The sequence below is a fragment of the Enhydra lutris genome, unplaced genomic scaffold, assembly GCF_002288905.1.
Source record: "Enhydra lutris kenyoni isolate GAN:26980312 unplaced genomic scaffold, ASM228890v2 scaffoldscaffold125, whole genome shotgun sequence".
Classification (NCBI taxonomy): domain Eukaryota; kingdom Metazoa; phylum Chordata; class Mammalia; order Carnivora; family Mustelidae; genus Enhydra; species Enhydra lutris.
In genome coordinates, this window is record NW_019154209.1 from 586,158 (window position 1) to 614,100 (window position 27,943).

General features: G+C 41.6%; 1 protein-coding gene across 4 annotated transcripts in view; it reads left to right on the forward strand.

Moving 5' to 3' along the window:
- The first annotated feature begins 6,343 nt into the window (after positions 1–6,343).
- LOC111139928 (PHD finger protein 8) overlaps positions 6,344–27,943 on the forward strand; it is a 96,851-nt gene continuing 75,251 nt past the window's right edge. For 2 of the 4 annotated variants that reach the window (XM_022492339.1, XM_022492341.1), the window contains exons 1-2: positions 6,344–6,985; positions 7,901–8,090. In XM_022492339.1, coding sequence (XP_022348047.1) covers positions 7,993–8,090 — 98 coding nt within the window. In that variant the 5' untranslated portion in view covers positions 6,344–6,985; positions 7,901–7,992. Of the gene's footprint in view, positions 6,986–7,587; positions 7,690–7,900; positions 8,091–27,943 lie in introns of those variants that run through there. The other 2 variants (XM_022492340.1, XM_022492342.1) reach the window with 2 other exon arrangements.

Here is a 27,943-nt window from a genome sequence, read left to right on the forward strand (position 1 = left end):
TGCAGAAGAAAAGTTCGAAGCTAGCTGAGGTTGGTTCATGAGGTTTAAGGAAAGAAGTAGTCTCTAAACACAAAGGTGTAAAGTGAAGCAGCAAATGCTGATGTAGAAGCTGCAGCAAGTTATCCAGAAGATCTAGCTAAGGTAATTCATGAAGGTGGCTATGTTCAACAACAAATTTTCAATGTAGACAAAACGGCCTTTGATTGGGAGAAGACACCATCTAGGACTTTCATAGCTAGAGAAGAGAAGCCAGTCCCTGGCTCCAGGCTGACTCTCATTAGGTGCAAATGCAGCTGGCGACTTTTAGGTGAAGCCAATGCTCATCTACCATTTTGAAAACCCTAGGGACCTTAATGGGGTTCACGGCTGGCTCAGTCGATACAGCACATGACTCTTGATCTCAGGGTCATGAGTTTGAGCCCCACATTGGACACAGAGTTTATTTTTTTCCATTTTATTTTATTTCTTTTCAGTGTTCTAGCATTCATTGTTTATGCACCACACCCAGTGCTGCATGCAATATGTGCCCTCCATAATACCCACTACCAGGCTCATCCAACCCCCTACCCTCCTCCCCTCCAAAACCCTCAGTTTGTTTCTCAGAGTCCACAGTCTCTCATGGCTTGAGATTTTATTTGTTTATTTGACAGACAGAGATCACAAGTAGGCAGAGAGGCAGGTGGCGGGAGGTGGGTAGGCTCCCCGCTGAGCAGAAAGCCCAATGCAGGGCTCGATCCCAGGACCCGGAGACCATGACCTGAGCCAAAGGCAGAGGCTCAACCCACTGAGCCACCCAGGTGCCCCCAGAATTAAAAAAAAAAGAATTCTGCTAAATTACTCTGCCTGTGCTCTATAAATGGAACAAAGCCTGGATGACAACACATCTGTTTATGTGGCTTACTGAATATTTTAAGCCCACTATGGAAACCTACTGCTCAGAAGAAAAGATTGCTTTCCCAAGCACAATGTACCCAGTCACCCAACATTTCTGATAGAGATGTATGTACAATGAAGTTAATGTTGTTTTCATGCTTGCTATGCAACATCCATTCTCTAGCCCATGAATCAAGGAGTAATTTTAACTTTCATGTCATTACTTAAGAAATACCTTTCCTAACAGTATAGCTGCCATAGTGATTTCTTTGATGAACCTAGGCAATGTAAATGGAAAACCTTCCAGAAAGGATTCACCATTCTAGATGCCATTAAGAACATTCATGGTTCATTGAAAGAAGTCAACATATCAACATTAACAAGAGTTAAGAAGTGGATTCCAAGCAGAGAGTTTTCCCTCTCAGAACCCTGATTTTCCCCTTCAGCCAAAGAAAAGGTGATTGTTTCATAGGCTTGTGCCTGCAACTAGGACCCTGCAATGGTCATCAGATCCCCTGGGGGGATTTCAGACACACTGAAGGAGAAAGGGGGGACTCATCTGCACAGCTTCAGACAGTTCTTCACCCCTCTCCCTCCACTCATTGCCACTAAGGAGTTGCTGATCAACCCTGTGGCCCAGGAGCAGTGCAGAGCAGACAACCAGACCTGCATGGCCCCTTCCTGTCACAAGCTTGGAGAAGGGCAGGATGCCTGCCACCTGAGCCCTCTCCACCAAGGGTTTCATTCTTCCTCTGAGGCTCTGATGGGGGTGGGTGCCCTCTGCCAGGCCCAGCACATGATTGGAAGAATGAATTAAACGCCCAATTCTTACTGTTAAGTTTTGCTATGCAATCACAGCTGCCATGATAGATATTTTTTGTATCAGTGCTTGGTTGGTTTTAAATAAAATGCACTCTATTCCTAAAAAAAAAAAAAAAAAAAAAAGTCATGGGTGACTTTTGACTTTGAGGTGTTCAAGACTTCAGTGGAGGAAGTATTTGCAGGGTTTGAGGGATTGACTCCACTTTTGAAAGAAGTTCTACTGTGGATAAAGTGCTATCAAATGGCTCTACATGCTATAGAGAAATAATTTTCTCTATAAAGGAAGAGTAAATTGATGTGGCAAACTTCATTGTTGTCTTATTTTAAGAGATTGCCACAGCCGCCCCAGCCTTCAGCATCTATCGTCCTGATCAGCCAGCAGCCATCAACACTGAGGCCAAACCCTGCACCACCAAAAAGATTACAACTTACTGAAAGGTCAGATGAGTGTTAGCACTTTCTTAGCAATGGAGCTTGAACTCATGGCCTCAAGATCAAGAGTCATGTGCTCTACGGCCTAAGCCAGCCAGGTGCCCCAACAATAAAGTATTTTTAAATTGAGGTATCTATGTTGGTTTTTTAGACAAAATGTTATTGCACACTGAATAGGCTAGTATAGTGTAAACATAACTTTTATATGCACTGGGAAACCAAAAAGTTCATTTGATCCACTTTATCATGATATTCACTTTATTGCAGTGTTCAGGAACTGAACCCACCATATTTTTAAGATATGCCTGTATTCCTTATACTTAAAATAGGGGTAGTACCAGTCCCTACTTTACAGGGTTGCTCTAAGGATTGAGTGAGTTAATGCATGCATATAAGGAGCCTAGAACAGTGCTCAGCACATCGTAAGTCCTCAGATAATGCTACTTGTCATTATTTTTCTTTTGTTTTCACTGTCCTTGTACTTCTCAGTCTGTTTTGGAGCAAGCCTGTTCTTCCTCATGTAATTTTTTCCATTTCCCTCTCTTTCTCCTATACTTTATAGTCCACTTTAGCCCTTATCATTTTTCATCTAACCAGTTAAATGTACATAACATATGCAGAGAGATGAATTGGAAAAGAGGCCACTGAGGTTCCCCCTAAGGAAGTAGACAGGGACTGAGTGGTGGGCAGGGGGTATCCTTAGCCTGTTTGAATGTTTACAATGGGAATGCATTTACTATTGTTTCTGCAATTAAAAGGAAATGTTTATAACTGCTAAGTGGAGGTGGGGTAGGGGAGGAAAGACTTCAGGGCAGCCTCCTTCTACGGCAGCCAGTTCACATCATGCACTGATGCTATGAGGGACACAACCAGACAACACATTTCCAGGACTGCAGCCAGCTGCTCCCTAACCATGGCAGTGCCAAGAGTTCCTTTGTCCACAAAATATGCCTCAGATTCACCTCTGTCGGCTTTGCCTTTCCCATTAGCCTTTAGCATGCCCACCCTGCTGCCCAAGGACACCGGGGAGGAACTCTGGGAGATGAGTACTACTGTACCTGGGTCAGATGCCAGCTCCTGTGAAGGCTTTCCTGACATACCATGTGAACATGTTTGAATTAACTGTGGCTCTTTGTTCCCACACATGTTGTTGATACCTGCCGAGGCAGCACTTAGGGTTTGACTTTTTTCGGCCTTGTGTTGTTCATTGAACTTTGACTCTCTCATTAGACTGTTTACTCGGTAAGGGTAAATACAGGGTCTCTTATTCATGGCTGGAGACCCCACCCCAGTCACCACCTGTACCTGGCCCAGTTCATCATAAATGCTCAGGAAGTGTTTTATCGAAAGGGTACCCTGAACTGCCCCCCCACACCACATTAGGACTTTTGCATTTTATTCCTTCTGCCCTGTCCCTGGCCACTTCATATTATTCAGACCTCAGATTACACACTGCCTTCTCCAAGCACCTTTCCTTGAGTACCCTATCTAAAAACAGACTAAATTCTACCCGAATCCTTCTCTATCTCATAACTTGTTTTATTTCCCTCATAGCACTCACTGCAATCTGAAATTCTCATGTTTGACTCACTTTATTGTCTGTTTCCCTAGCTGGGATGTGAATCACAGGAGGGCAGGGACCTTGTCTTTTTGTATTTGCCTTGAGTCCCCAGTGCTTAGGACAGTGACTGGTATATAGCACGTGCTCAATAAATATATGAATGAAACTCTATTTGTTTGGTTACTGACTGATCCCCGAGTAGAATGTCAGCTCCATGGAGGCCAGGATCTTATCTGGGTTATCACTACATCCTCAGCACCTAGCATGGTGCCTGGTGCATAATAAATCCTCAAGAATTTCTGGGTTAGTGAATTAATGTCTCACGCACACTTTAACACAACATGCTCCAAACTGAACTTAGTTTCTTCTTCTCCACCAAACCTGCTTTTCCTTCTGTGCACTCTAATTCAGTCAATGGCATCATTATCCACTCCTGACACCCAACCCAGAAATGAACTCACACTCCTTTCACTCCCTCACGTACTAGTTTCAATTAGTCTCTAAGCCCTGCCTATTCAACCTCCAAAATATTCCACTTATCTAATCCTTTTCTACCTGTGTGGCAGCTATCTTGATTCAGTCCTCATCTTTTTTTTTTTTTCATTACTAATGCAATAGCCTCCTCCCTCCTATCTCCCTTCATTTTTCTTTTTTATTATGGAAGACTTCATAATATTACATGGCATTTTTGTGCAGGGGCCATGTTAATCTTCTTTGTGTCTTTCCAATTTTATTATGGCCAAAATGAGTCCATCTTGCCTCCTTGTGAAGCTAAGAAGGCTTTACCTGTGGGACCTATCACTTGCCATATGGTCATGTTGTCATATGTTTTTATAAAGTTTGCAAACTATATTTAAAGCACAAGTGGTTAAAACTGCTTTCCTCTTCCACTGGTTTCCTCCTAGTCACACTTTCTCTTGTATTAGGTGGTGTTGGAGCTGCCGGACATTTTTGAGACCCAGCTAAGTGAAAGCTGATTTAGGAGTTACATTTAGTTTGGGTTTGGTGAGACATTGTATCTCTTCGATTTATAATTATTACCCAGGTGTAGTAATAGCTTCTAGAAATACTCTGTCCACCTTTGAGCCTAATTTTGTATTCACAATTCTGTTTCTTAAACTCCTACCTCACAAACTGTATAAGCTTCAGGTCCCACTAAACCTCGATTTTTCCCTAGCTAAGACACAAATGTGACTCAGTTGCTCTCACTCAAACACTTTCAGTGGTTTGTTATTGTTTACAGGGTAAAATCTAATATTTAATTTCTCTTTGTAAATGTTTTCTCATGTGCTTCTATGCATTTGTACATGTTGATTCTTTTATCTACCATGCTCTTGCTTGTTAATTTATTGGACCCACAGATCTCCCTGACACCTTCCTTGACAGCAGTAAGCAACTTCTGATGCACTTTCATGATTTTATTTTGCACTTTGCAAGAGGTGCCTGTGTGCTTACTTGACCTTGTAATCCAATTGTTGACTTGCAAGCTTGTCTCCTGCCTCTGCCGGCAATTTTCCCACTGCAGAGTCCCTCTTCAACATTGTATCCCCAGGACCTAAGCCACCACTACTTAGAAAATTGGTGTGCACACATATAATTTCTTGTTTAAAGTGGTGAGAACCTTTAAAAAAATGAAATAGTATGAGGATTCCTAGAGAATATTCTAGAATGTCAGGAAACACCAGCGCCATCTTAAACCATGTGTGTGGATCTCCATTCTTTCAACCCCTTCTCCCACCCAACCCTCAGGCTGTAGTCAGAAAATCTTGGGACTTGTGCATGAAAATCCTACACTGTATCTGAAGCAAACTGAACTGAAACAGTGGAGTCAAAGAAAAGAGAGTTCAGAGGGCGCTGGGAAGTCGACAGAAGCTTTATGGAGGAACTAGGATTGAGGGACCAATTGAGGGACCAATGACAGAACATGGGGATAGTAGAGGGTGCAAAATTCAACTTCTCGGCTCTGAAATTCAAGCTACGTGTCTTCCCTAAGCCCATGTGGTCACTTGAGAATAATAAGAGAGCTTCCCTTACAGGGTGAAGAATAAACGCTTCGGAGACGGTGCAAAACAGCCTAGCCACTGAATGCGCTCGAAGACCAGAAGCTGTTGTGCATACTCCACCCCTTCCCTGGCCCAAGCCCGCCCCCACCGTCACCCATTAGTTTTGCCAGTTTGCAGTCACTGAGTTCACCTCCTCTCATAGGACGAGAAGGCTGAGGAGGGGGAGGGGAGGGAGTACGGAAGGAGTGGAGGCGGAGGAGGAGTGAGTGTGAGTGAGTGTGTGTGTGTACGTGTTGGCGCCGGGGGGTTGGGGGTGGTGGTGGTGCTTAACTCCCCGTTTACCCCGAGGAGGAGGAAAACTGGAAAGGTTCTGGCCCCACTCAAAATGGAGCCAAGCGACTGCCTCGCCTAAGATGGTGGCTTAAGGTCCTCAGCCTCGATTGGTTACCTAGAAGAAACGAACAGGACCAAAGGTAGCCGAATCCCGTCCCCTTTTCTCAAGGTGGCGCCCCGCCTCTGCTGGCGTCACGCGGGAGCCGCTAGCTTCCCTTCCCCGCCTCTGCCGCGGTTACCTCCTGTGCCCAGCCTTCATAAGATGGCGGTCGGGTAGCCTCCCCGCGGCGGCGCCGCCACTCTCAATATGGTAGCTGTTTACCCTATATTTCTCCTCCCCTCTTCGTTTCAACTTCCTCCTTGTTTTGAATAAACTTTATTGACTACTTCGAGTCGCCTACCACTGCCACTGGGCTGCTCCCGGCGACTTTTCAGGCAGTTTTCTCTCCGACCTGGCCGCAGGCGCAGCTAATTCCTGGTTGGCTTCCTCGCGGCGATCTCCTGCTGGCCCAGCGACGACGCTGTTTGCTTGTTCACCGGGCGGCCACCGACTAGGCCCGAACCGCGGGCTTCAGTAGGCCCTAACGCCGGGCCCGGAGCAAAACCGTGGGGGAAAGCTGCCCTGAAGCACTACCCGGCGCCCGGGGCCCCGCGAGACCCAGCGGGTGGTTCTGCGGGAAGGCGAGCAAGGCTCGCAGCGTTGTCGTGACGATCCCAGAATTCGGCGCGCGCTGCCGGTGGGGCCGGAACTGCTAGCCGATCCTCCGCTCAGCCAGGCGCCCAGGCGCTCCAGTGCGAGCCCGGCTCCCGGCGCGTCGCTGGAACTGAACTTCGCGAGTGTGAGCAATCCCTGCAGCTTTGCAGATGAGGAGGTCTCTGTAGGGCTTGGGACGAAAGACATTCTTGTCAGGTTTGGGGCGTGAGGAGGTTCCTGTCATTTTGGGAGGCGTGAGGAGATCTCGTAAGTTTCGGGGGCTGCAAGAATATTCCTGTCAATCTTGGGATTTGTGAGATCTCTGTCAGTTTTGGGGGACAAGGGAGTCCTCGCCACTTTGAGGGGGCTGTGAGGAAATGCCTGCCCGTTTCTGATCGTTGGGGGGGGAATCCTTTCTTAGTTGCAGGAGTGTGAAGAAATTCTATTCAGTTTCAAGGGTTTAAAGGAGATCCTTTTTAGTTTTGGGGGTGCAACGGGAACCCTTTCGTCTTTGAAGTAGGGGACGATCGGATCAGTTCTGAAATTGAGATTTCTTTCATTTGTTGGGGTGATGATACTCCTGACTGTTGGGGATGGAATGATTTTGAGAGTGAAGGAGAAGACCATTTAAACTCTCAGCACAACCCAGAACTGTGATTTGAGTTGGGCGCCTAGTCTTGTTTGCCTTGTTCTTGAAGGCATCAAGGTAATTGTCGAGTAATCTGAGCCAACTTTCAGGGATCCCTCATCTCTCTCTAGTTGCCCCTATGTTGGGGTTGAGAGAAGGGGCTTTTTCTGATGTACCCCAGCGTATTTCTTTAGGCTCTCGTTTGCGTCATAATAGAGCCCTAGGAAGAAAGGTTGTGAGCAAGGAGAGGATACAGTGAGGGATCAAAGAAGCTTCCTGAAGGCGTCAGATATTTCCTTGAAACCCGGAAAGAAGTTATCACTGACTCTGGGGGCCGAAGGAGGTAGGGAAAAAACAAAAAAACCCTTGACCGTCAAACGCCGTCTTTTATTTGTTAAGGAAATTCTGGAGGCCGGTGGACTTTTCTCCGATTGCCCCCTACAGCCACACCAGCTGTGTTGCATCTCCGCAGCACTAACTGCCCATTCGTGAACGGAGGGTTGGTACCCTGGGGGACCTGATTCACTAGGTTAAAAAGTGTTGTTTGTGCCCAGCCATCGTCCAGAAAGGACGCGTGCTGCTGCCTGCTGCTTCTCTTGACGCTACGAACCTGGCCCGCCGCAGAGCGCTCCAAGGCCGGGCGAAGATGGCCTCAGTGCCAGTGTATTGCCTCTGCCGGCTGCCTTATGATGTGACCCGCTTCATGATCGAGTGTGACATGTGCCAGGACTGGTTTCATGGCAGGTAAGGAGGGCAGGCCAGGCTGGGCAGGTGCTCATTTGCTTGCTCCTTTCTCAGCCCTGTTTTAGGTTCTCGCTCAGAAAACAACCCGCACCCCTCCCCCCACTCCAGTGAAGAATTACCTCCAACCCACCTCCCAGACCCAGGTTCTCTCATCCCTTCTTGCAGACCAGGGCCTAGCTGACATTGGCTTCTGGTGTCTTCCTTTTTTCTCTTTTCCCATATATGTTTCTTCTTTGCCCCCTTTGACTTTATTTAATTTGCAAAATATTTTTGCAAATGTATCATTTTTGTACCCTGGCAGTTGTGTTTTGCCTTAGACTCAGGCTTTGTAGGATACAGTACTATATTCTTGAGATAACTGAGTCCAACAAACATGGGTTTGAGTTGTGGCTTTGCAACTTAATATCAGTGTGTCCTTGGATAAGTTGCTTTGCCTCTCTGAGCCCCATTGTCTTCGCCTATAAAATATATCTAATACATCTGTTCTGATTATTTAAAGTATTTTTCATGCACTCAGTGAGTGGAGGCAGAAATACAATAGGATTTCTGTTTCTTCAGTATTTATCTGCAGAACCATCCAACTGAATTGAATTAAGCAGAAGAGATATTGGGTAAAACAGCAGGAATAAGGGCACTAATGAATTTCCTCGTTAACCATGTGTGCTCATAAGCACCTGTCACCCAGGATCCCAGAGAAGTTAGTGTGTGGGAAAAAACTGATGTTATCCCATAATTGGGACTTAAATTCCAGTTATGGAGAGAAAACCATGAGAGGAATTTTTGCACTGGAGTACAACAGAACAGTATATGGTGCCTCCTGTTGCATGTTAGATTCTAGTTTTCAGTTGTCACTAGTCCCTTACAAATGAGTTTCTGTTGTTTCACCCAAGACCAGACTGAAGGTGCTGATACTGCTAAAATTCTGTTCTCAGCAGGGATTGCCCCTTGCAGGGCATTCACGTTCATGTTCACCTAATCTTTATTGAGTATTTACTGTGTGCCAGGTGTGGAGTTCTTTTTTTTTTTTTAAAGATTTTATTTATGTACTTGAGAGAGAGAGAGAGTCAGAGGGAGAAGCAGACTCCCTGCTGAGCAGAGAGCCCAATGTAGGACCTGATCCTAGGACTCCAGGATCATGACCTGAGCCAAAGGCAGTCACTTAACCAACTGAGCCACCTAGGCACCCCAGGTGTGGAGTTCTGTTTGCTGCTTCATGTTGTTTAAGAGAGGACAGACCTACAGGGTGGGGCATTTTCCTTTCCTCTGGAAATTAGCGGGATTAAGATGATTTTCAGGATTCCTGGTATCTTTGCTACTGCTGATCAAGTCACTCCTCTGTTTAAAATTCTTTTGGTGGTTCCCCTATAGAATGAAATTCAGTCTCCTTTGTGTGACAGATAAGACCTTTTGTGATCTACTTGTTCAGTCTCATTTCCCGCCACTCCTCCTCCTGTTTCTTTCTTTATGTCCCAGCGAGACTGAACTACTTAGAGTTCTGGGAGAATTTTATACTCCTTTATGCCTCTTCTTTGTGTGTGCTATTCCTACTAATGTCCTCTCTTTTATAACTCATAGCATATATCTCCTCTGTAAAAGGCCTCCATCCTCCTGGTTCCTATTGCACTTTGTGTACATCCTTACTGAAAGTAATTATTTCATCATCTCATAGTCATAAATACATCTGTGTCACTCATTAGCCAGAGCTACTTGAGGGCAGATATGTCATCTTTTCAGTTTTGCTATCCCTAGAACCTAGCTCAGTGCTAAACATTTCATAGATTGAGTGCATTTTTGAATGAATGAATGAATGAATGTGTCTTCTTAAAAAAAGCTATTGCCTGTGGCCTTGCTTTGGTTTATGTGAAAAGTGTGTAGGTTCAAACTTAGGAATTCCTTCCTGCCTACAATGTAGAGATGCTAACCGCACAGTTTAGGAACAGAAAACTGGACCATATGCTCTCTCATATGCCAGGCCCCATGACAGGGACTTTGCATAAATTATTTCAATCCACACCCAACCCTGGAAGTTAGATTTTTCTTTTTTAAATAATATTTTAAGTTTTTTCCTGACTGCATATGTGAGACATGCTCATTGTAGAAAAGAAAAATTATAAAGAAGGAAATAAAAATCGTCTATGAATCTGCTATCCTGCATAATCCACTGTTAAATGTTTTGTTGCATTAACTCCTGTCTTTTGACTTAGAATATGAAACTGTATTTTTATAAAATAGGATTGTATTATAAATACCATTTTGTAGCCTGATTTGTATTCTTACTGAACATTATAATGTGAGTATTTTACCAGGTCGTCAAATAATTCTTCTAAACTTCATTTCTGATATCCCACCATATATATGTGTCAACAGTTACTTGGTCATTTCCTCTGTGGTTGGATACTTAACTTTAGTTCTACTATTTTATAATGAAATATTGTGATATGAGGGAAACTTGGAGGATTCTGGAAATGTTTTTCATTTTAATACGGGGTTCTGGTTAAAACAAAAAGAAAAACATTATGGTGAATATTGTTGCACATTAGAGACTTGACATTTATAATGAATGCCACGGAGGTCTTTAAGAATTCCAAATTTACAAATATGGAAATGGGTTTACGGACCACGCTCCTCCTTAATCACATTTCTATGGTGAGTCCTGTGTTTCTGTAAACACCCCAACACAGGCAAATTGCCTTAATTTTTTTTTCTATGAAAGAGACCAAATTTTTGTGTCTTCGTGCTTCTGTCTCTGGGCTAGCAGAAAACAAGGAAGCCAGCTGAGAATAAGGTCCTTGGGTCGCTCCTGCTTACTCAGTGCATTGTGTCCATGCACATGCACACACACACACCAGGCTCACAGTGCTCCATATACGATTGTACTTAAGCACAATTGAAAATGACTCGATATTGTGGACTTTTCATGATTGCTCACCATAGTTAAGCCCACAAATGCCTGTAGGTGATATAAATCTGTCCACGTTTCTGATGACTTTCAGAGGCTAGATTTCTTAAAGTCCGGTTGGGGAATAGTAATGCCAGGTTACTTCCTGGAAAGGTTATAACAAGGAAGGTGACCATTCCATTTTGCTGGTGAGAATCTACAATTCGTGGAATTACTTTCTAAAGTCTGTATTTGAACTTAGAATTACCTGGCTCCAGAGCCCAGGTTCTCAAAAGTGGAAAAATGTTGGTATTAGCTTTATTTCTCCTACTACAAAGGGTGGGGTTTTTGCAAGTCACTTTGATTTGTAGAGCAGTGGTTCTCCCAACTTTAACGTGCATCAGAATCACGTGGGAGACCTGTTAAAAGACAAGGTAGGTAGGCCCCACTTACAGGGTTTCTGATTTAGTAGGTGAGTGGGGGCCACCCTCAGAATCCCTAATTTATAGCATTATTCTGTCTCAGTTCTTCCCCTTTTCTGCAGAGTGTGACAGCTTCTGATGTTGAGGGAATGGGCAGGCTAACATACCCTTATCGTATAGTGTTCTCAAAGTGTGGTTCATTAACGAAATTTGTTAAATATGTGAATTCTTGGGCTGGGACCCAGCAATTTCTAACAAAAAGGAAGAATCTGATGCACCTTAACTTTCAAGAATCACTGTTGTACACTGGCGGAGAGTTAGTTGGTGAGCATTTATTGATGTCTAGGGCTTTGGCAAAACGTTACTCCTTTGCAGTGTTCCTGTCTAGAAAGGAGGTATTGGTTGGCACAGCCTCCAGGGGTGACTCTGAACTCTGGAAGAAATGGCACTAGCTTCAGAACTGGGTTCGAATTCTGACTCTTCTAAGCAAAGGATTTCATCTCTGTGAAGCCTAGTTTCCCCAAGAGTGGTTGTAATTTAGATAAAATGATAATGAAAAAAAATAGCCTTTGTTTACCAAGTACTAGCAAATGTGTCAGCCACTATGCTAAATACTTTGCCTAATTAACTTGGTTTAATCTTTTAAAAATTTAATCATTTTAAAATTATGGATTATATTTATTTAATAGTTTTAGGACTATTAAAGTTATCTATTTAATATTGGGTATGTTGTGGTAGTTCGTGCTTGCCAAGGAACTGATACATTTCATCTAAGTTGTCAAATGTAAGTGTGTAGAATTGTTGACAGTATTCCCACAGACTAGCTTTGTGGTGATACTTCATTCCTGATACTGAAAATTTGCATCTCCTTTTTTCTTTCTCAGACTTGGTAGACATTTGTCAGTTTTGTTGATCTTTTCAAAGAACAAGCTTTTTGTTACGTTGGCATTCTCTATTGTCTTTCTGTTTTTAACGTCATTGATTTTATGCCTTTATTATTTCCTTCTGCTTGCTTTGGATTTATTTTGCTCCTCTTTACCTAATTTCTTGAGGTGGGACCTTCGGTTATTGATTTGAGACTTTTCCCGTTTTCTAATGTAAGTATTTAGTCTTACTAATTTCCCTCTTAGTATGGATATAGCTGTGTTCCACAAATTTTGATATTTTCCTTTTCATGTAGTTCAATGTAATTTTTTAAAGATTTATTTATTTATTTGAGAGAGAGGGCAGGGGGCAAAGGGAGAGGAAGAGAATCCTCAGGTACACTCCACGCTAAGCATGGAGCCTGATGTTGGATTCATTCTCATGACTCTGAGATCATGACCTGAGCTAAAACCAATAGTCAGATGTTTAACCGACTGAGCCACCCAGGTGCCTCTAGTTCAATGTAATTTTCAATTTCCTTAGAGACTTCATGTTTGATTTATGAATTGCATAGCAGTGTGTTGTTTAGTTTCCACATATTTGTAGATTTTCCTGTTAATTCTGTTACTGATTTCTGTTTTGGTTCCATAGTGGTCAGAGAATATTCTCTGTCTAATTTCACTTCTTTAAACTTATTGAGGTTTGTTTTGTGGCCTGGGATATGCTCTGTCTTGGTAAATGTTCCATGGTCACATGAAAAGAATCCTGCTGTTGCTGGGTTGAGTTTTCTATAAATGTCAATTTACTCCTGTTTTTGATGGTGTTGCTGAATTGTTCCTTGTCCTTGCTGATTTTCTATCTAGTTCAGTCAAGTGTTGAGAAGGAGATATTGCAGTGTCCAGTTACAAGTGTCAATTTGTTTCCTTTCAGTTCTGTCAGTTTCCTTTCAGTTTGTTTCCTATCAGTTCAGCTTCATATTTTGCAGCTTTGTTGTTTGATGCATATGCATTGAAGATTGCTATGTCTTGGTGGATTGACCTTGTTATTATTATGATGTCCTTCTCTGTCTCTGGTAATTTTTTGCATGGAAGTCTACTTTATATGATACTAATATAGCCACTCCTTTCTTCCGATTAAAGGTTGCATCATATATCCTTTTTTATCTCTTTACTTTCAGTTTACATCATTGATAAAGTGAGTTTTTTGTAGTAGATAGCATATAGTAAGTTTAGTATCATTTTTATCCACTCTGCCTTTCTCCTTTAATTGTTATATTTAGACCATTTCTACTTAATGTGGTTATTGATATATTGGGGCTTAAGTCTGTCATTTTGCTTTGTTTTATTTTCTGGTTGTTCCTCTTTTCTCTCTTCTCTTTATCCTACCACCCTGTGGAATTTTCTAGAATTCCACCTTGACTTATCTGTTGTGTTTTTGAATATATCTTTGTATAGCTTTTTTCACTGCTTGCTCTAGGTACTAACATAATATATACATAACATACCACAATCATCTAGTATTGACATCTTACCAATTTGAGTGAAGAGTAGAAACCTTACTACCCTTTAAACTCCTTTATGCTTCCAGGTTTATAATATAATTATCTTGAATATTTTCTCTACCTACAATGAGAAGCACATCAGATAGTGTTACAGTTTTTGTTTCAACTGTCAAACAGATTTAGAAAACTCAAGAAGGTAAGGAAAGTATACTCTATTTACCTATATTTTTACTCCTTCCCCTTTTCTGGCTTATTTTCTGATTGTCCCAAAGATTCATTTGTCATCTTCCTTTTTAGAGAGCTTCCTTTGGCCATTCTTTTAGGATAGGTCTGCTGGCAACAGATACTTTTAGTGTTCCTTCATATGAGAATGTCTTGATTTCCCTTGGATTCCTAAAGGTCTTTTTTTTTAAGATTTTATTTATTTATTTGATAGAGAGTGAGAGCAAGATAGATCACAGAGGGATAGGGAGAAGCAGACTCGCTGCTGAGCAGGGATCCTGCTCTACCCCAGGATGAGGGGCTCTATCCCAGGACCCTGAGATCATGACCTGAGCTAAAGGCAGCCGCTTAACTTAAAGTGACTGAGCCATCCAGGCGCCCCTGACGGTCTTTTCATTTGATATTAGGTTCTGTGTTTTTAGTTCTTCTTCAACTCTTGAAAACTATTGTGCTGCTTCCTTTTGGCCTCCATAGTTTTGGATGAGAGATCCTTATTCACTTGAATTGGTGTCCTCCTTTAGGTAATGTGTCATTTCTTTATCACTGCTTTAAAAGTTTTTTCCTTTGGTGGTGCCTGGGTGGCTCAGTCTGTTAAGCATCCGTTTCCTTATTTTGTCTCAGGTCATGATCTCAGGATTATGGGGTTGAGCGCCATGTCGGGCTCCATGCTCGGCGTGGAGCCTGCTAAAGATATTCTCTCCTGCTCCCCCACCTTCTCCCGCACTCTGCTCGCATGTGCTCTCTCTCTCTCTCTCTCTGAAAAAAAGATGAAGATTTTTTCCTTTGTCTTTTGTGTTCAGGAGTTTGAGTATGCTATTTTTCTGTGTAGAAATATTTCAGTTTGTCTTTGGTTTTAGTTTTATAGGTTGGGAAAGCTCTGTTTGTATTTTTTAATCTATTTTTTCTTTCAATTTTGTTGAGGTATAATTGACATACAGTACTGTATCAGTTTAAGTTGTAGAGTATAAGTACTTCACTTATATATTATGAAATGGTTACCGCAATAAGTTTAGTTACTATCACTTCATATAGATACCCCCCAAAAAGAAAAGAAAAGAAAACTCTTTTTTTCCCTTGTGATAACAACTTTTAGATTTACTTTCTTAGCAACTTTCAGATACACCGTATAACAGTGTTAACTGTAGTCCTCATATCTTACATTACATCCTCAGTACTTATTTATCTTATAACTGGAAGTTTGTGCCTTTTGACAGTCTTTCTTCAATTCTCCCAGCCTCATTCCCCCCGACCTCTAGTAACTATAGGTCTTAGCTCTTTTTCTATGAGTTTGCATTTTCTTGTTTTATTTTTATTTTTTTAAACCATTTTTAAATTTATTCTCAGCATAACAGTATTCATTGTTTTTGTACCACACCCAGTGCTCCATGCAATCCGTGCCCTCTCTAATACCCACCACCTGGTTCCCCCAACCTCCCACCCCCCCCACCTCTCCAAACCCTTCAGATTGTTTTTCAGAGTCCATAGTCTCTCATTGTTCACCTCCCCTTCCAATTTCCCCCAACTCCCTTCTCCTAACTCCCCATGTCCTCCATGCTATTTGTTATGTTCTACAAATAAGTGAAACCATATGATAATTGACTCTCTCTGCTTGACTTATTTCACTCAGCATAATCTCTTCCAGTCCCGTCCATGTTGCTACAAAAGTTGGGTATTCATCCTTTCTGATGGAGGCATAATACTCCATAGTGTATATGGACCACATCTTCCTTATCCATTCGTCTGTTGAAGGGCATCTTGGTTCTTTCCACAGTTTGGCAACCGTGGCCATTGCTGCTATAAACATTGGGGTACAGATGGCCCTTCTTTTCACTACATCTGTATCTTTGGGGCAAATACCCAGTAGTGCAATGGCAGGGTCATAGGGAAGCTCTATTTTTAATTTCTTGAGGAATCTCCACACTGTTCTCCAAAGTGGCTGTACCAGCTTGCATTCCCACCAACAGTGTAAGAGGGTTCCCCTTTCTCCACATCCCCTCCAACACATGTTGTTTCCTGTCTTGCTAATTTTGGCCATTCTAACTGGTGTAAGGTGGTATCTCAAGGTGGTAAGGAGGGCAGGCCAGGCTGGGCAGGTGCTCATTTGCTTGCTTCCAAGAGCATGGAATGGTCTTCCATCTTTTTGTGTCTTCTTCAATTTCTTTCACGAGTGTTCTGTAGTTCCTCGAGTACAGATCTTTTACCTCTTTGGTTAGGTTTATTCCCAGGTATCTTATGGTTCTTGGTGCTATAGTAAATGGAATCGATTCTCTAATTTCCCTTTCTGTATTTTCATTGTTACTGTATAAGAAAGCCACTGATGTCTGTACATTGACTTTGTATCCTGCCACGTTACTGAATTGCTGTATGAGTTCTAGTAGTTTGGGGGTGGAGTCTTTTGGGTTTTCCATATAAAGAATCATGTCATCTGCGAAGAGAGAGAGTTTGACTTCTTCATTGCCAATTTGGATACCTTTTATTTCTCTTTGTTGTCTGATTGCTGTTGCTAGGACTTCTAATACTTGTTTTATTTTTTGTTTAGATTCCATGTATAAGTGTATAGCGAGATCCTATGTTATTTATCTTCTTCTGACTAACTTATTTAGTGTAATGCCCTCAAGGCCCGTCCATGTTGTTGCAAATGGTAGGATTTCTTTTTTTTTAATGGCTTAATAAAATAGTATTCCATTTTATGTGTGTGCATGTCACATTTTCTTTGTCCATTCATCTTTTGGTGGGCACTTAGGTTGTTTCCATGAGTTAGTTATTGTAAATCATGCTGCAGTGAACATGGAGTTGCAGATATTTCTTCAACATAGTGATTTTGTTTCCTTGGATATTTACCTAGAAGTGGAATCACTATATCATGTGGTAGTTTTATTTTTAATTTTTTGAGGACCCTCCATACTTTTTTGCATAGTGGCTATACCAATTTAAGATTTTAATGATATTCTTCTAATCAATGAACACAGGTTTTCTTTCCATTTATTTGTATCTTTAGTTTCTTTCACTGATGGCTTATGGTTCTCAGTACAGAGATCTTTCACCTTCTTGTAAGTATTTTACATTTGTTATACTTTGTAAATGGGATGATTTTCTTTATTTCTTTTTAGATGATTTGTTGTTAGTGTAGAAAAATGTTACTGATTTTTGTATATTAATTTGGTATCCTGTAACTTTACTGAATTCAAGAATTAGATCTAAGTTTCTTGGTGGAGAATCTTATAATTTTCTATACATAATATCATGTCATCTGTAAATAGAGATAATTTTATTTCTTCCTTTCTAATTTTGATGCATTTTATTTCTTTTTCTTGCCTGATTGCTCTGTTGCGGGATTTCTAATACTATGTTGTATGGGAGTGGTGAGAATGAGCACCCTTGTCTTGTTCCTGATCTTACAGGAAAGGCTTTCAACCTTTCACCTTTGAGTGTGATGTCAACTGTGGGCCTGTTATATATGGCCTTTTTATGTTGAGGCACCTTTCTTATATACCCTGTCTTTTGGGAGTTTTTCTCGTGGACAGATGTTGAATTTTGCCAGATACTTTTTCTGTGCTTTTTGAGATGATTACATGATTTTTTTTCTTTCATTCTGTTAATGTGATGTATCACCTTTGTTGATTTGCTTATATTGAAACATCCTTGCATCCCAAAGATAAATCACACTTGATCATGGTAAATGCTTATTTTAATCTACTGCTGAATTCAGTTTGCTAGTATTTTGTTGAGAATTTTTTCATCTGTACTGATCAGGGATATTAGTGATATTAGTGTGTACTTTTCTTGTAGTGTCTCTTAGTGTCTTTATTTGGCTTTTGCTTTGTTTTATTTGATAATGCTGGCCTACTAAAATGAGTTTGAGAGTCTTCCTTCCTCTTTGATTGTTTTTGAAGAGTTTGAGAGGAATTGTAATTAATTTGTTTTTAAATATTTGGTAAAATTCCCTGGTGAAGCCACCTGGTCCTGGGCTTTTCTTAACTGAAAGTTTTTTGTTGTTGTTGTTGCTGAGTCGGTCTTTATACTAGTAATTGGTCTGTTCACATTTTCTACTTTTTCCTGATTCAGTCTTGGTAGATTCTATATTTTTAAGAATTTATCCATTTCTTATGGGTTGTCCAGTTTGTTGGTGTAGAGTTGTTCATAGTTCAGTCTGTTTTCTTTCTGTTGTTCAAATTGGGTAATCTCTGTTTATCTTCAGGTTTACTGTTTTTTCTCCCCCTCTGTTGTCTCCATTTCGCTGTTGAGCCCATCCAGTGAATTTTCATTAAAGTTATTACAGCGTTTAGTTCTAAAAGTGCCATTGGTTCTTTTCTTTATCTTCTACTTTGCAGAAATTCTCCATTTTTTTTTTTTTTTGGCTGACATTTTCTATCTATTCATTTGTTTCTGGCATGTTTGTAATTGTTCATTAAAACATTTTTATGATTACTCCTTTAAAATCCTTGCCAGATAATTCCAACATCTGTGTCCTCTCAGCGTTGAGATTGATTTCCTTTGCTTATTCAAGTTATGATTTTCCTTGTTCTTGATATAATGAGTGCTTATTTTCATGATATCCTGGATATTTTGGGTATTATGAGATTCTGGGTATTATTATATCTTCTGTTTTTGCAGGCCTCTTTAGACACTGCACTTTAGTGGCAGGTGAAGGGGGTGCGACTTAGTTACTGACAGGTGGGAGTAGAAGTCTAGGTCTCTTGGTCTCTGTTGACACCCGCTACTTCAGGTCCTGCTGCCCCTAGTCAGGTTGCCTTCTTCTCTCCATCTAAGTTCACACATCCAGTAAGTGGCAGAGGTGGTTTGAACCTAGGCAGTTTGGCTCCCAACTCTGTATTTTTAACCTCTGTGCTGTAGTGCCTCTGAATACTTTATAGAATGCCCTGATTGATTGTGGAGATTAAATGTGATTATATATATATATATATATATATATATATATATATAATTCATAGCTCAGTTTTCTCCTCAGTTTCCTCTATGCAGGCTTCAAATTCACACATTTTCCCCTCATCCCCTTAGCCTGCTCTTTTACTTTTACCACTTATGAAACTTTTGGCACCACTTGTCCATCTTCCCCTCTAGAATGTCCACTCCATGAGGGAGGTGGCTGTTCTCAATCAGTATTTATTGAATTTGTGCATTCACTCCTTTAACAAATACTGATTGACTGTCTACCATGTACCAGGCTTTCTGGTGCACAGTGGGGATAAGTCATCTTAGTCTTGAGACCTGGTGCTGTGATAATTGGCCTCTTCACTAAGGAAGCAAATTAGCATTTAGGACACTTGGTCCCAGGTGATAATTATTGAGACAGTGCAGCCAGAAGTCTCCTTTTCATCCATCTTTCTTCCTGATGTGAGGAATTATCTAGCCCAATGAATGTTTGTTGAATTGAGTTGAAGAATAAATAAAAAAAGACTGGGAGATGAGTAAGGTAAAGATTTCTGGTGAACAAGATCAGTGCTGTCTGCCAAATGTAGTGGGGGCAGATAGCAAGTAAATGGGCAGTTGCAAGTCCACGTGGTGAGTGCTGAAGTAAGGATAGTGTGTGTGGCATGCCATGATGGCAGGGAAGGGGAAGAGCAGGAATGTTCTCGGCACAGAGAGCCATGTGTGATGAGACCCAGACCAGAAGAAGCATGGCAGCTGACTTTTTAGAGTAGAACTGACTTCGTGGGCATGTGACCAGTCACACAGAGCCTCATATTTGTTAGGGGACCCCATGCTTGAGGTTTAATGTTCTATGGTTATTGTCTTGAAATTCTTAATAACTTGACCTTTGAATTTGTGTTTTGTATGTGAAATCCAGTTAGACAGTGCAGTGTGTCCTAGGGACTTCGAGCTTTCACTCACATGTGATCTTCCCTCCTACTGCCTCTCCACTCCCTAAACAGGTTCTCGATTGGCTGCCTGGGGCACCAGGTCTGAATGCAAGTGCAAGAGAGTCAGGGTTAGGTTCATACATCCTGTGCACTGAGTCATAGGACGTGGCCTGTACTTCCCCTTGAGTATTCTCATGCTAAGGGAGCATGACAATAAATAACAAAAAGCTCTATGACAAGTTGAGAGAGAGAGACCCAGAAGAAAGGAAGCTTTTTTCTTTTTTTTTTTTTTTTCCTGGTTTTCGTTTGTACCAGGCCTCACAAATTATGTAGCTGACACTGTGTGTCAGAGGCCAGAGGTCAGGGTAGAGAGGCAAGGCCTTTTAGACTGTGGTAAGTTTAAACTTCACCTTAAAAAATTGGGAAGCATGTGAGGGGTTTTGAGCAAGGGTTTTTATTTTACTTTATTTTATTTTTATTAACATATAATGTATTATTTGCTTCAGGAGTACAGGTCTGTGAATGATCAGTCTTACACAATTCATAGCACTCACCATAACACATACCCTCCCCAATGTCCATCGCCCAGCCATCCTATCCCTCCCTCTCCCCGCAGCAACCCTCAGTTTGTTTTGTGAGATTAAGAGTCTCTTATGGTTTGTCTCCCTCCCTGGTCCCGTCTTGTTTCATTTTTTTTCCCCTCCTTACACCCAACGACCCCCCGTCCTGCCTCTCAAATTCCTCATGTCAGAGAGATCATATGATAATTATCTTACTCTGATCGACTTATTTCACTCTGCATAATACCCTCTAGTTCCATCCATGTCATTGCAAACAGCAAGATTTCATTTCTTTTGATGGCTGCATAGTAATCCATTGTGTATATATGCCACATCTTCTTTATCCACTCATCTGTTGATGGACATCTAGGTTCTTTCCATAGTTTGGCTATTGTGGATATTGCTGAGCAAGGGTTTTTTTAAAAAATTTTTTAAGATTATTTATTTATTTATTTGACAGACTGATCACAAGTAGGCAGAGAGAGGGGAGGAAGCAGGCTCCCTGCTGAGCAGATAACCCGAATTGGGGCTCTATCCCAGGATCCTGGGGTCATGACCTGAGCCGAAGACAGAGGCTTTAAACCACTGAGCCACCCAGGCGCCCCTGAGCAAGGGTTTTTTAAACAATCACTTCGGCTATAGTGGGAAGAGCCAGTTGGGTGAGGACAGAGTAGAGGCCAGGAGCCCAGTTAGGAAGACAGCAGTAATCCCAGTTAGAGATAATAGGGGCCTGGATTAGAGCAAGGGCAGGAAGGGTGACAATAGGGCTAATCACAAGATAGAAGGATAGGACGTGATGATAACTTGAATGGTAGTAGCAACACATACAGAACACTTAACTGTGCACTAGGTACTGTTGTAAACATCTTGTATGGATTAACTCATTTATTTTTGATAACCTTATGAGGTATGTACAGTTTTTATCCCCACTTTTAGGGATGAGGAAACTGAGGCACAGAGAGGTAACACGCCCAAGATCCCACAGCTAATAAGCGATAGGGACAGCCGGGATATACACTCAGGCAGTCTGAGGTTATGGTGGCAACTGCCAAGAGAGGGAGCTGGTTTAGAGTGCGGGCAGAAGGAGAGTTTGAATTTTGACATGTGAAATTTGAAATAGGTAAGGAGGCTATCCTGTAGAAGTACCAGGAGGCATTTTGAGGGAAGGGTCTGAAACTCAACAGAAGGATCTGGCTTCCTGTTTCATGGGTGTAGAGGGCACATGGAGTCCTGGCAGTAAGATCAACAATGGGAAGTGAGGGGAGAAGAATGCCTAGGCAAGAAGGCTGCAGAAACATCAACCTTTAAGGAGTGGGCAGAAGAAAAAGAGTGCAGTGGGAAACAGAAGCAGCAGCCAAAGACATAACTAAGATCACATCACATCCCTGCTTATAGTTGTTCCATGGATTCACCTGGTTTTTCACTCAGGAAAAGCCAGTGTCCTTTATGATGTCCTATAAGACCCTACTGCATGAACCCATTACTTTTCTGACCTATCACGGTCCCCCACCCCCTCTCTATTTATTCCAGAACACTGTTCTTCTCTCCATTGCTTTAATAATCTAGGCACACTCCTGCCACAGGGCTTTTGTCCTTGCTATTCTCTCTAATTGTGATGTTCTTCCCTCATATCCATATGGCTTGCTCCTTTACTTCCCTCAGGTCTTTAATCAAAGGTCATTTTCTAGGGTGCCTGGGTGGCTCAGTGGGGTAAGCATCTGCTTTCAACTCAGGTCATGATCCTGGGATCCTGGGATCTAGCCCCACATTGGACTTCTTGGTTGGTGGGGAGCCTGTTTCTCTTTCTCCCTCTACCTGCCGCTCCCCATGCTTGTGCACTCACTCTCTCTGTCAAATAAATAAATAAAATCTTTTTAAAAAGTCATTTTGTCAGTGAGTTGCTACATAAAATTTTAGTATCTATCGGCTTTCTTATGTAAATTTCAGCACTGTTGCCATCCTCCGGCCCCCAATGTATATGTGTTTGTGTGTGTGTGTGTGTGTGTGTGTGTGTGTGTGTGTGTGTGCACGTGTGCCTGTGTTTGTGTCTCTGTCTGTGTGTAGTTATATACACGTGCATATATATATTCCTCTTCCTGCTGGATTCTTCTGCTTGGCTCGTCTCACTATGATACGATGTATTTTACTGATTACATTGATTTATTTTGTTTCTTGTTTGCTCTGTAGAATGTGAGCTCCATGAAGGCAGGGATTTTTGTATGCTTTGTTCTGTCTTTGTCTCCCCTGCACTTGGACTAGGGCGTGGCAGATGCTCATGAGCTGTTAACTGAAGAACTGGACATCAGACAGAGGGGTTGTTCTGGAAGTCAAAGGTAGAGAGCTTGTCAAGTGGAGAGAGCACAGGGTCAGCACTGTGTGATAATCCCACTAAGAGATCAAGTGAGATAAAGGAGAGAAGTGCTTATTGCTTGTATCACTAAGAAGGTCAGAATATTGATGAGCTCTGTTTTAAAGAAGGTGGGGACTAAAATCAGACCATAGCAGTGGGTGAGAAAGTATACATAGCAACTCTGGAACATTCCTCTTACAGGTTGTTGGCTCTGGTTAAACGTCTCTGGACAATACCAGGTGGCAAGAAGTCGGTGGACTTTTCACTGTATACAGTTTTGTACCTTTTGAGTTTTGTACCATGTGTAAGTGACAACTATCCAAATAAGTCATTATGAACCTGCACAGGTTTAAACAAAGAAGATATTTGGTTGTGAAGTGGCAGAGGGGCAGACAGGAGGGAGTGCCTTCTCTTTTTCATCTGTAAAGATCCAGGTGGGCTTGTTTAAATGCTGTTGTGAAGGAGAAGGAAGAAAGGAAGGCAGGAGAGGTTGAAGATACCGAAGAAAGGGTTGATTGATTGAGAAGATAAAAAAGATGTAAACCGGGGCGCCTGGGTGGCTCGGTGGGTTAAGGCCTCTGCCTTCGGCTCGGGTCGTGATCTCGGGGTCCTGGGATCGAGCCCCGCGTCGGGCTCTCTGCTCAGCGGGGAGCCTGCTTCCCCCCCCCCCCTCTCTCTGCCTTGCCTCTTTCCTTGCTTGTGATCTCTGTCTGTCAAATAAATAAAATCTTTAAAAAAAAAAAAAAGATGTAAACCAGGTGGAAAAGCTGACTTTAGAAAGGAGGAAGGATAGTCCTTTCTTTGTAACAGGTGGGAAGGATGGGTGCAGAAGGAGGTGGTTTCAGTGTGGGAAGTTGAGGTGGATCTCCTCCTATTACTTCATTTTTGTCTAAGAAACAGGCAGTGTCATTTTCTGAGAGAGAAGAGGGAGGTAGTGGAATCAAGGATTTGAAATAGCCACTGTGGATAACGGGAGAGATACCGAAGCAGGCAAGTACAGGAGCATTGTGAGGAAGCATGACCCAACAGACTATATTTTAGAGGAGTTTAAAGTTCACAGTCAAATTGAGAGGAAGGTACAGAGATTTTCCATATTCTTATTGCCCGCACATTCATAGCCTCTCCACTGTCAACATTCCTCACCAGAGTGGTGCATTTACCATCAACAGACCTACAGTGACACATGATTATCACCCAAACTCATCATTTGCATTAGAGTCTACTCTTGGCAGCATAAATTCTGAGTTTGGACAAATGTATAATGACATGCACCTACCATTATAGCATTTTCGTATCATACAGAATAGTTTCAATGCCCTAAAAAAAGTTGTCTGTGCTCTGCCTATTCATCTTTCTCTCCCCTCCTAACCTCTGGCAATCACTGACATTTTTACTGTCCCCATGGTTTTGCCTTTTCCAGAATATCCATTAGTTGGAATCATAAAATGTGTAGACTCTTCAGATTGGCTTCTTTCACTTAGTAATATGCATTTGAGTTTCCTCCATGCCTTTTCATGGCTTGATAACTCATTTATTTTTAGTGCTGAATAAATATTTCATTGTTTGGGTATACCACAGTTTATCCATTTACCTACATCTTAGTTGCTTCCAAATTTTGGCAATTATGAATAAAGCTGCTATAAATATCCATGTGTAGGTTTTTTTGTGGACATAGTTTTTAGTTCCTCTGAATAAATGCCAGGGAGTGTGATTGATGGATTGTATGTTAAGAGTATGTTCAGTTTCGTAAGAAACTGCCAAATTGTCTTCCAAAATGGCTGTACCACTTTTGCATTCCCACCAGCAGCGAATGAGAGTTCCTTTTACTCTGCCTCCTCATCAGCATTTGGTGTTGTCAGTGTTTTGAATTTGGGCTATTCTGATAAATGTATAATGATATCTCACTGTAGTTTTAATTTGCATTTTTCTAATGACATATGATACGGAGCACCTTTTCATCTGCTTATTTCCCATCTGCATATCTTCTTCGGTGAAGTTTCTAGAGAGATCTTTTTGTGCATTTTTAATCGGGTTTGTTTTATTGATTTTTAAGAGTTCTTTGTATATTTTGAATAACATCCTTTATCAGATAAGTCTCATGAAACTATTTACTCCCAGTGTTTGGCTTGTCTTTTCCTTCTCTTGTCAGTATCTTTCAAAGATCAGGTTTTTAATTTTAATGAAGTCTATTTTATCAATTCCTTCTTTTATGGATGATGGCTTCGGTGTTAATCTAAAATGTCAGTATTGCCATACCCAAGCTCATCTAGATATTTAGCCAGTGTTATCCTCTAGGAGCGCTATAGTTTTGCATTTTACATTTAGATTTGTGATCCATTTTCATTTCATTTTTGTGTGTACAAAGTCTGTGTCTAGATTCATTTGTGTGTGGATGTCCAGTTGTTCTAGTACCATTTGTTTGAAAGACCATCTTGTTGTCCCATTTGCTCTTTTGTCAAAGTTTAGTTGACTATATTTATGTGGATCTACTTCTGGGATGTCTATTCTGTTCTATTGATCTGTTTTTCTATCTTTCATCAGTACCACACTGTCTTGATTACTGTAGCTTTACTTTCTTTTCAAATCTTTTTTGTTTTTTTAAAAAATTATTTTTATTAACATATAATGTGTTATTTGCCCCAGGGGTACAGGTCTGTGAATCATCAGGCTTACACATTTCACAGCACTCACCAAAGCACATATTCTCCCCAGTGTCCATAACCCAGCCACCCTTTTTTGTTTTTTAAAGATTTTATTTATTTGAGGGAGACAGAAAGAGTGTGTGCATGAGCAGAGGGAGGGGCAGAGGGAGAGGGAGAAGCAGACTCCTCACTGAGTAGGGACCCCAGCGTGGGGCTTGATCCCAGGACCCTGGGATCATGACCTGAGCTGAAGGCAGCTGCTTAACTGGCTGAGCCATCTAGGTGCCCCTGATTACAGTAGTTTTACAGTAAGTCTTGGAAGTTAGGTAGTGTCAGTCTTCCAACTTTGTTGTTTTCATTCAATATTGTGTTGGCTATTCTGTGACTCAGATATTTTGGATAGTGTGAAATTTTTGTGGCATCTATCCAGTGGGTAATTTTTCTCCAGCCATGTCCAATGGTCCAGTGTTACATGGTTGGATTGAGTCAGGGTTGGGATTTGCATGTGGGGGTGATGGAAAGGCAGCGGAGCAAGGGAGGATATCTGTACGACAATGGCTGAAGTGAGGAATGCTAGAATCTGAGGTAGACTGGGGAAGAAGGGTGAAGTTAAGAATAGGTGAAAAGTAGGATCAAGGGATTTTTGAGGGCAAAGAACAGGTATAATGAATGAGAGCTGGATGATTACATTTGTGGTCACATTGTGTGATATATGAATTTCATATTCCAGATGTGGAGCAATTGCAAGTTTTGACAAGTGATGACCATGAGAATGGATAGCTGAAAGGGGAGTTGGCAGAGCAGCCTCTGAAGATGAGAAGGTCAAAGAGCTAAGGAGCCAGGATGTTGGGCCTCTGCATCAATATTGACGTCTTGTGGGATGTTGGCAGGACATGGGATGGAGAGAAATCTGCGAGCTGGTTCTATAATGAGTATAAGGGTTATGTTGGGGAGTTGAGTAGCTGGCAGTGAAGAGGAGTGGGAAGAGGCATGGCTAGATGATATGAAGCTCAAAGGAGTAAGAGATCTTACACAGGAGTAGAGGAGAGATGATCTCAAAGTCTCATTAGAAAGTGAGGGGAATGTCTAACCCCAGTGCAGCCCCGAGTTATAAGGGTCTGGTAGAAGGCACATCTTCTGCCTGACACGGCTCTAGCACAGTGCTTCTTAGACTTTCTGTGGCTAAGAACCAGGTTGGTTGGTTGGTTTAACTTTCCAATCCATAATGGACCTGTCATTTGGCAAAATCAAAAATGAATTACTAGAAAAATAGTTGAACAAAAAAAGCTATACAAAATACAAGTCCCAATTTTTTTTATTGTTAGATTCAACAGTAGACATAAAATTACTCAGCCACATTGCCATACAAGTTTTTTTGAATGCTTGCTCTGACTTTTTGTACTTACCACAGAGCTGTGGGAAACAGCTGTCGACCAGAACTGTGGTCTGTAGTCTGTGGATCAAGCTGACTGGCATTCGTGTAGGGAAAATGGCTTTCTTCTAGGAGACACTGCTGTCAGTTAAGCCAGGAAGGTGAAGAAGGGGTTTGTTGAAGGGGATGTGAATTAGAGAGGTCTGCTTACCAAGGAATGGGGTTGCTGGGGGTACAAGAGAAAAGTTAGGAATGTCAATGACCAGTGGATGTTTGATGGGATGAAAGTTCAGGAACGAGGAATGAGTAGAGCAGTTCCTTCTTGAGCAGTGTCCCAGGCTAATGGGTGTGAGACTGAAAACAAGTCCGAGGAAGTGAGTTAATGCTACAAGGTCTGGGGAATATATTTAAAGAAAGTTTAGGCAGGTGAAGGGTAACATGTGCTTCTCTGTGCTCACTGTGCTAAGTACTGTATATACGTTCCCTGAGCCCTTAAAAAAAAAACAACTCTACCTAATTGATGGTGATATCCCCAATTTATATTGATATGCAGCAGGTTTTATGGGCATAGGATTAGCAGTTGGAATGGTGGTGGGGTCCTGATCCCAGGAAGTCAGTTTGTGAACATGATCTTGGACAAAACAGTTACAGAGTTTTGCCCTTTTTTTTTATGCTGACCAAGTAATTCAGGAGTTTGATCTTAGCCAGAAGTTATTAGGAGGGCTGCTGGTGACTTCTTTGGTGAAGAAGGGTTTAATTTTGTAAGATTTCCACCTCACATACATGCAAACTTAAATTTTCAAAATGAAATAAATCTTTTTTAGATGTTACAGTATGAAATTAGTAATACATATTCATTGTAGAGAATTAGAAAATACAAATAAGAAGGAAAAAAACGATTACCTGTGGTCCTTCGCTCAGAAGCACTGTCGATTACAAAATACTCTTTTCAGTCCTTTTCATTTAGTCAAGTAAAATAGCTTAATAAAGTTTAAATTTTTTTTTTAAATCTGGCTTTTTTTTTTTTTTTTTTTTTTTTAAGATTTTTATTTGTTTATATGACAGACAGAGATCACAAGTAGGCAGAGAAGCAGGCAGAGAGAGAGGAAGGAAGCAGGCTCCGTGCTGAGCAGAGAGCCCGATGTGGGGCTCGATCCCAGAACCCTGGGATCATGACCTGAGCCGAAGGCAGAGGCTTTAACCCACTGAGCCACCCAGGC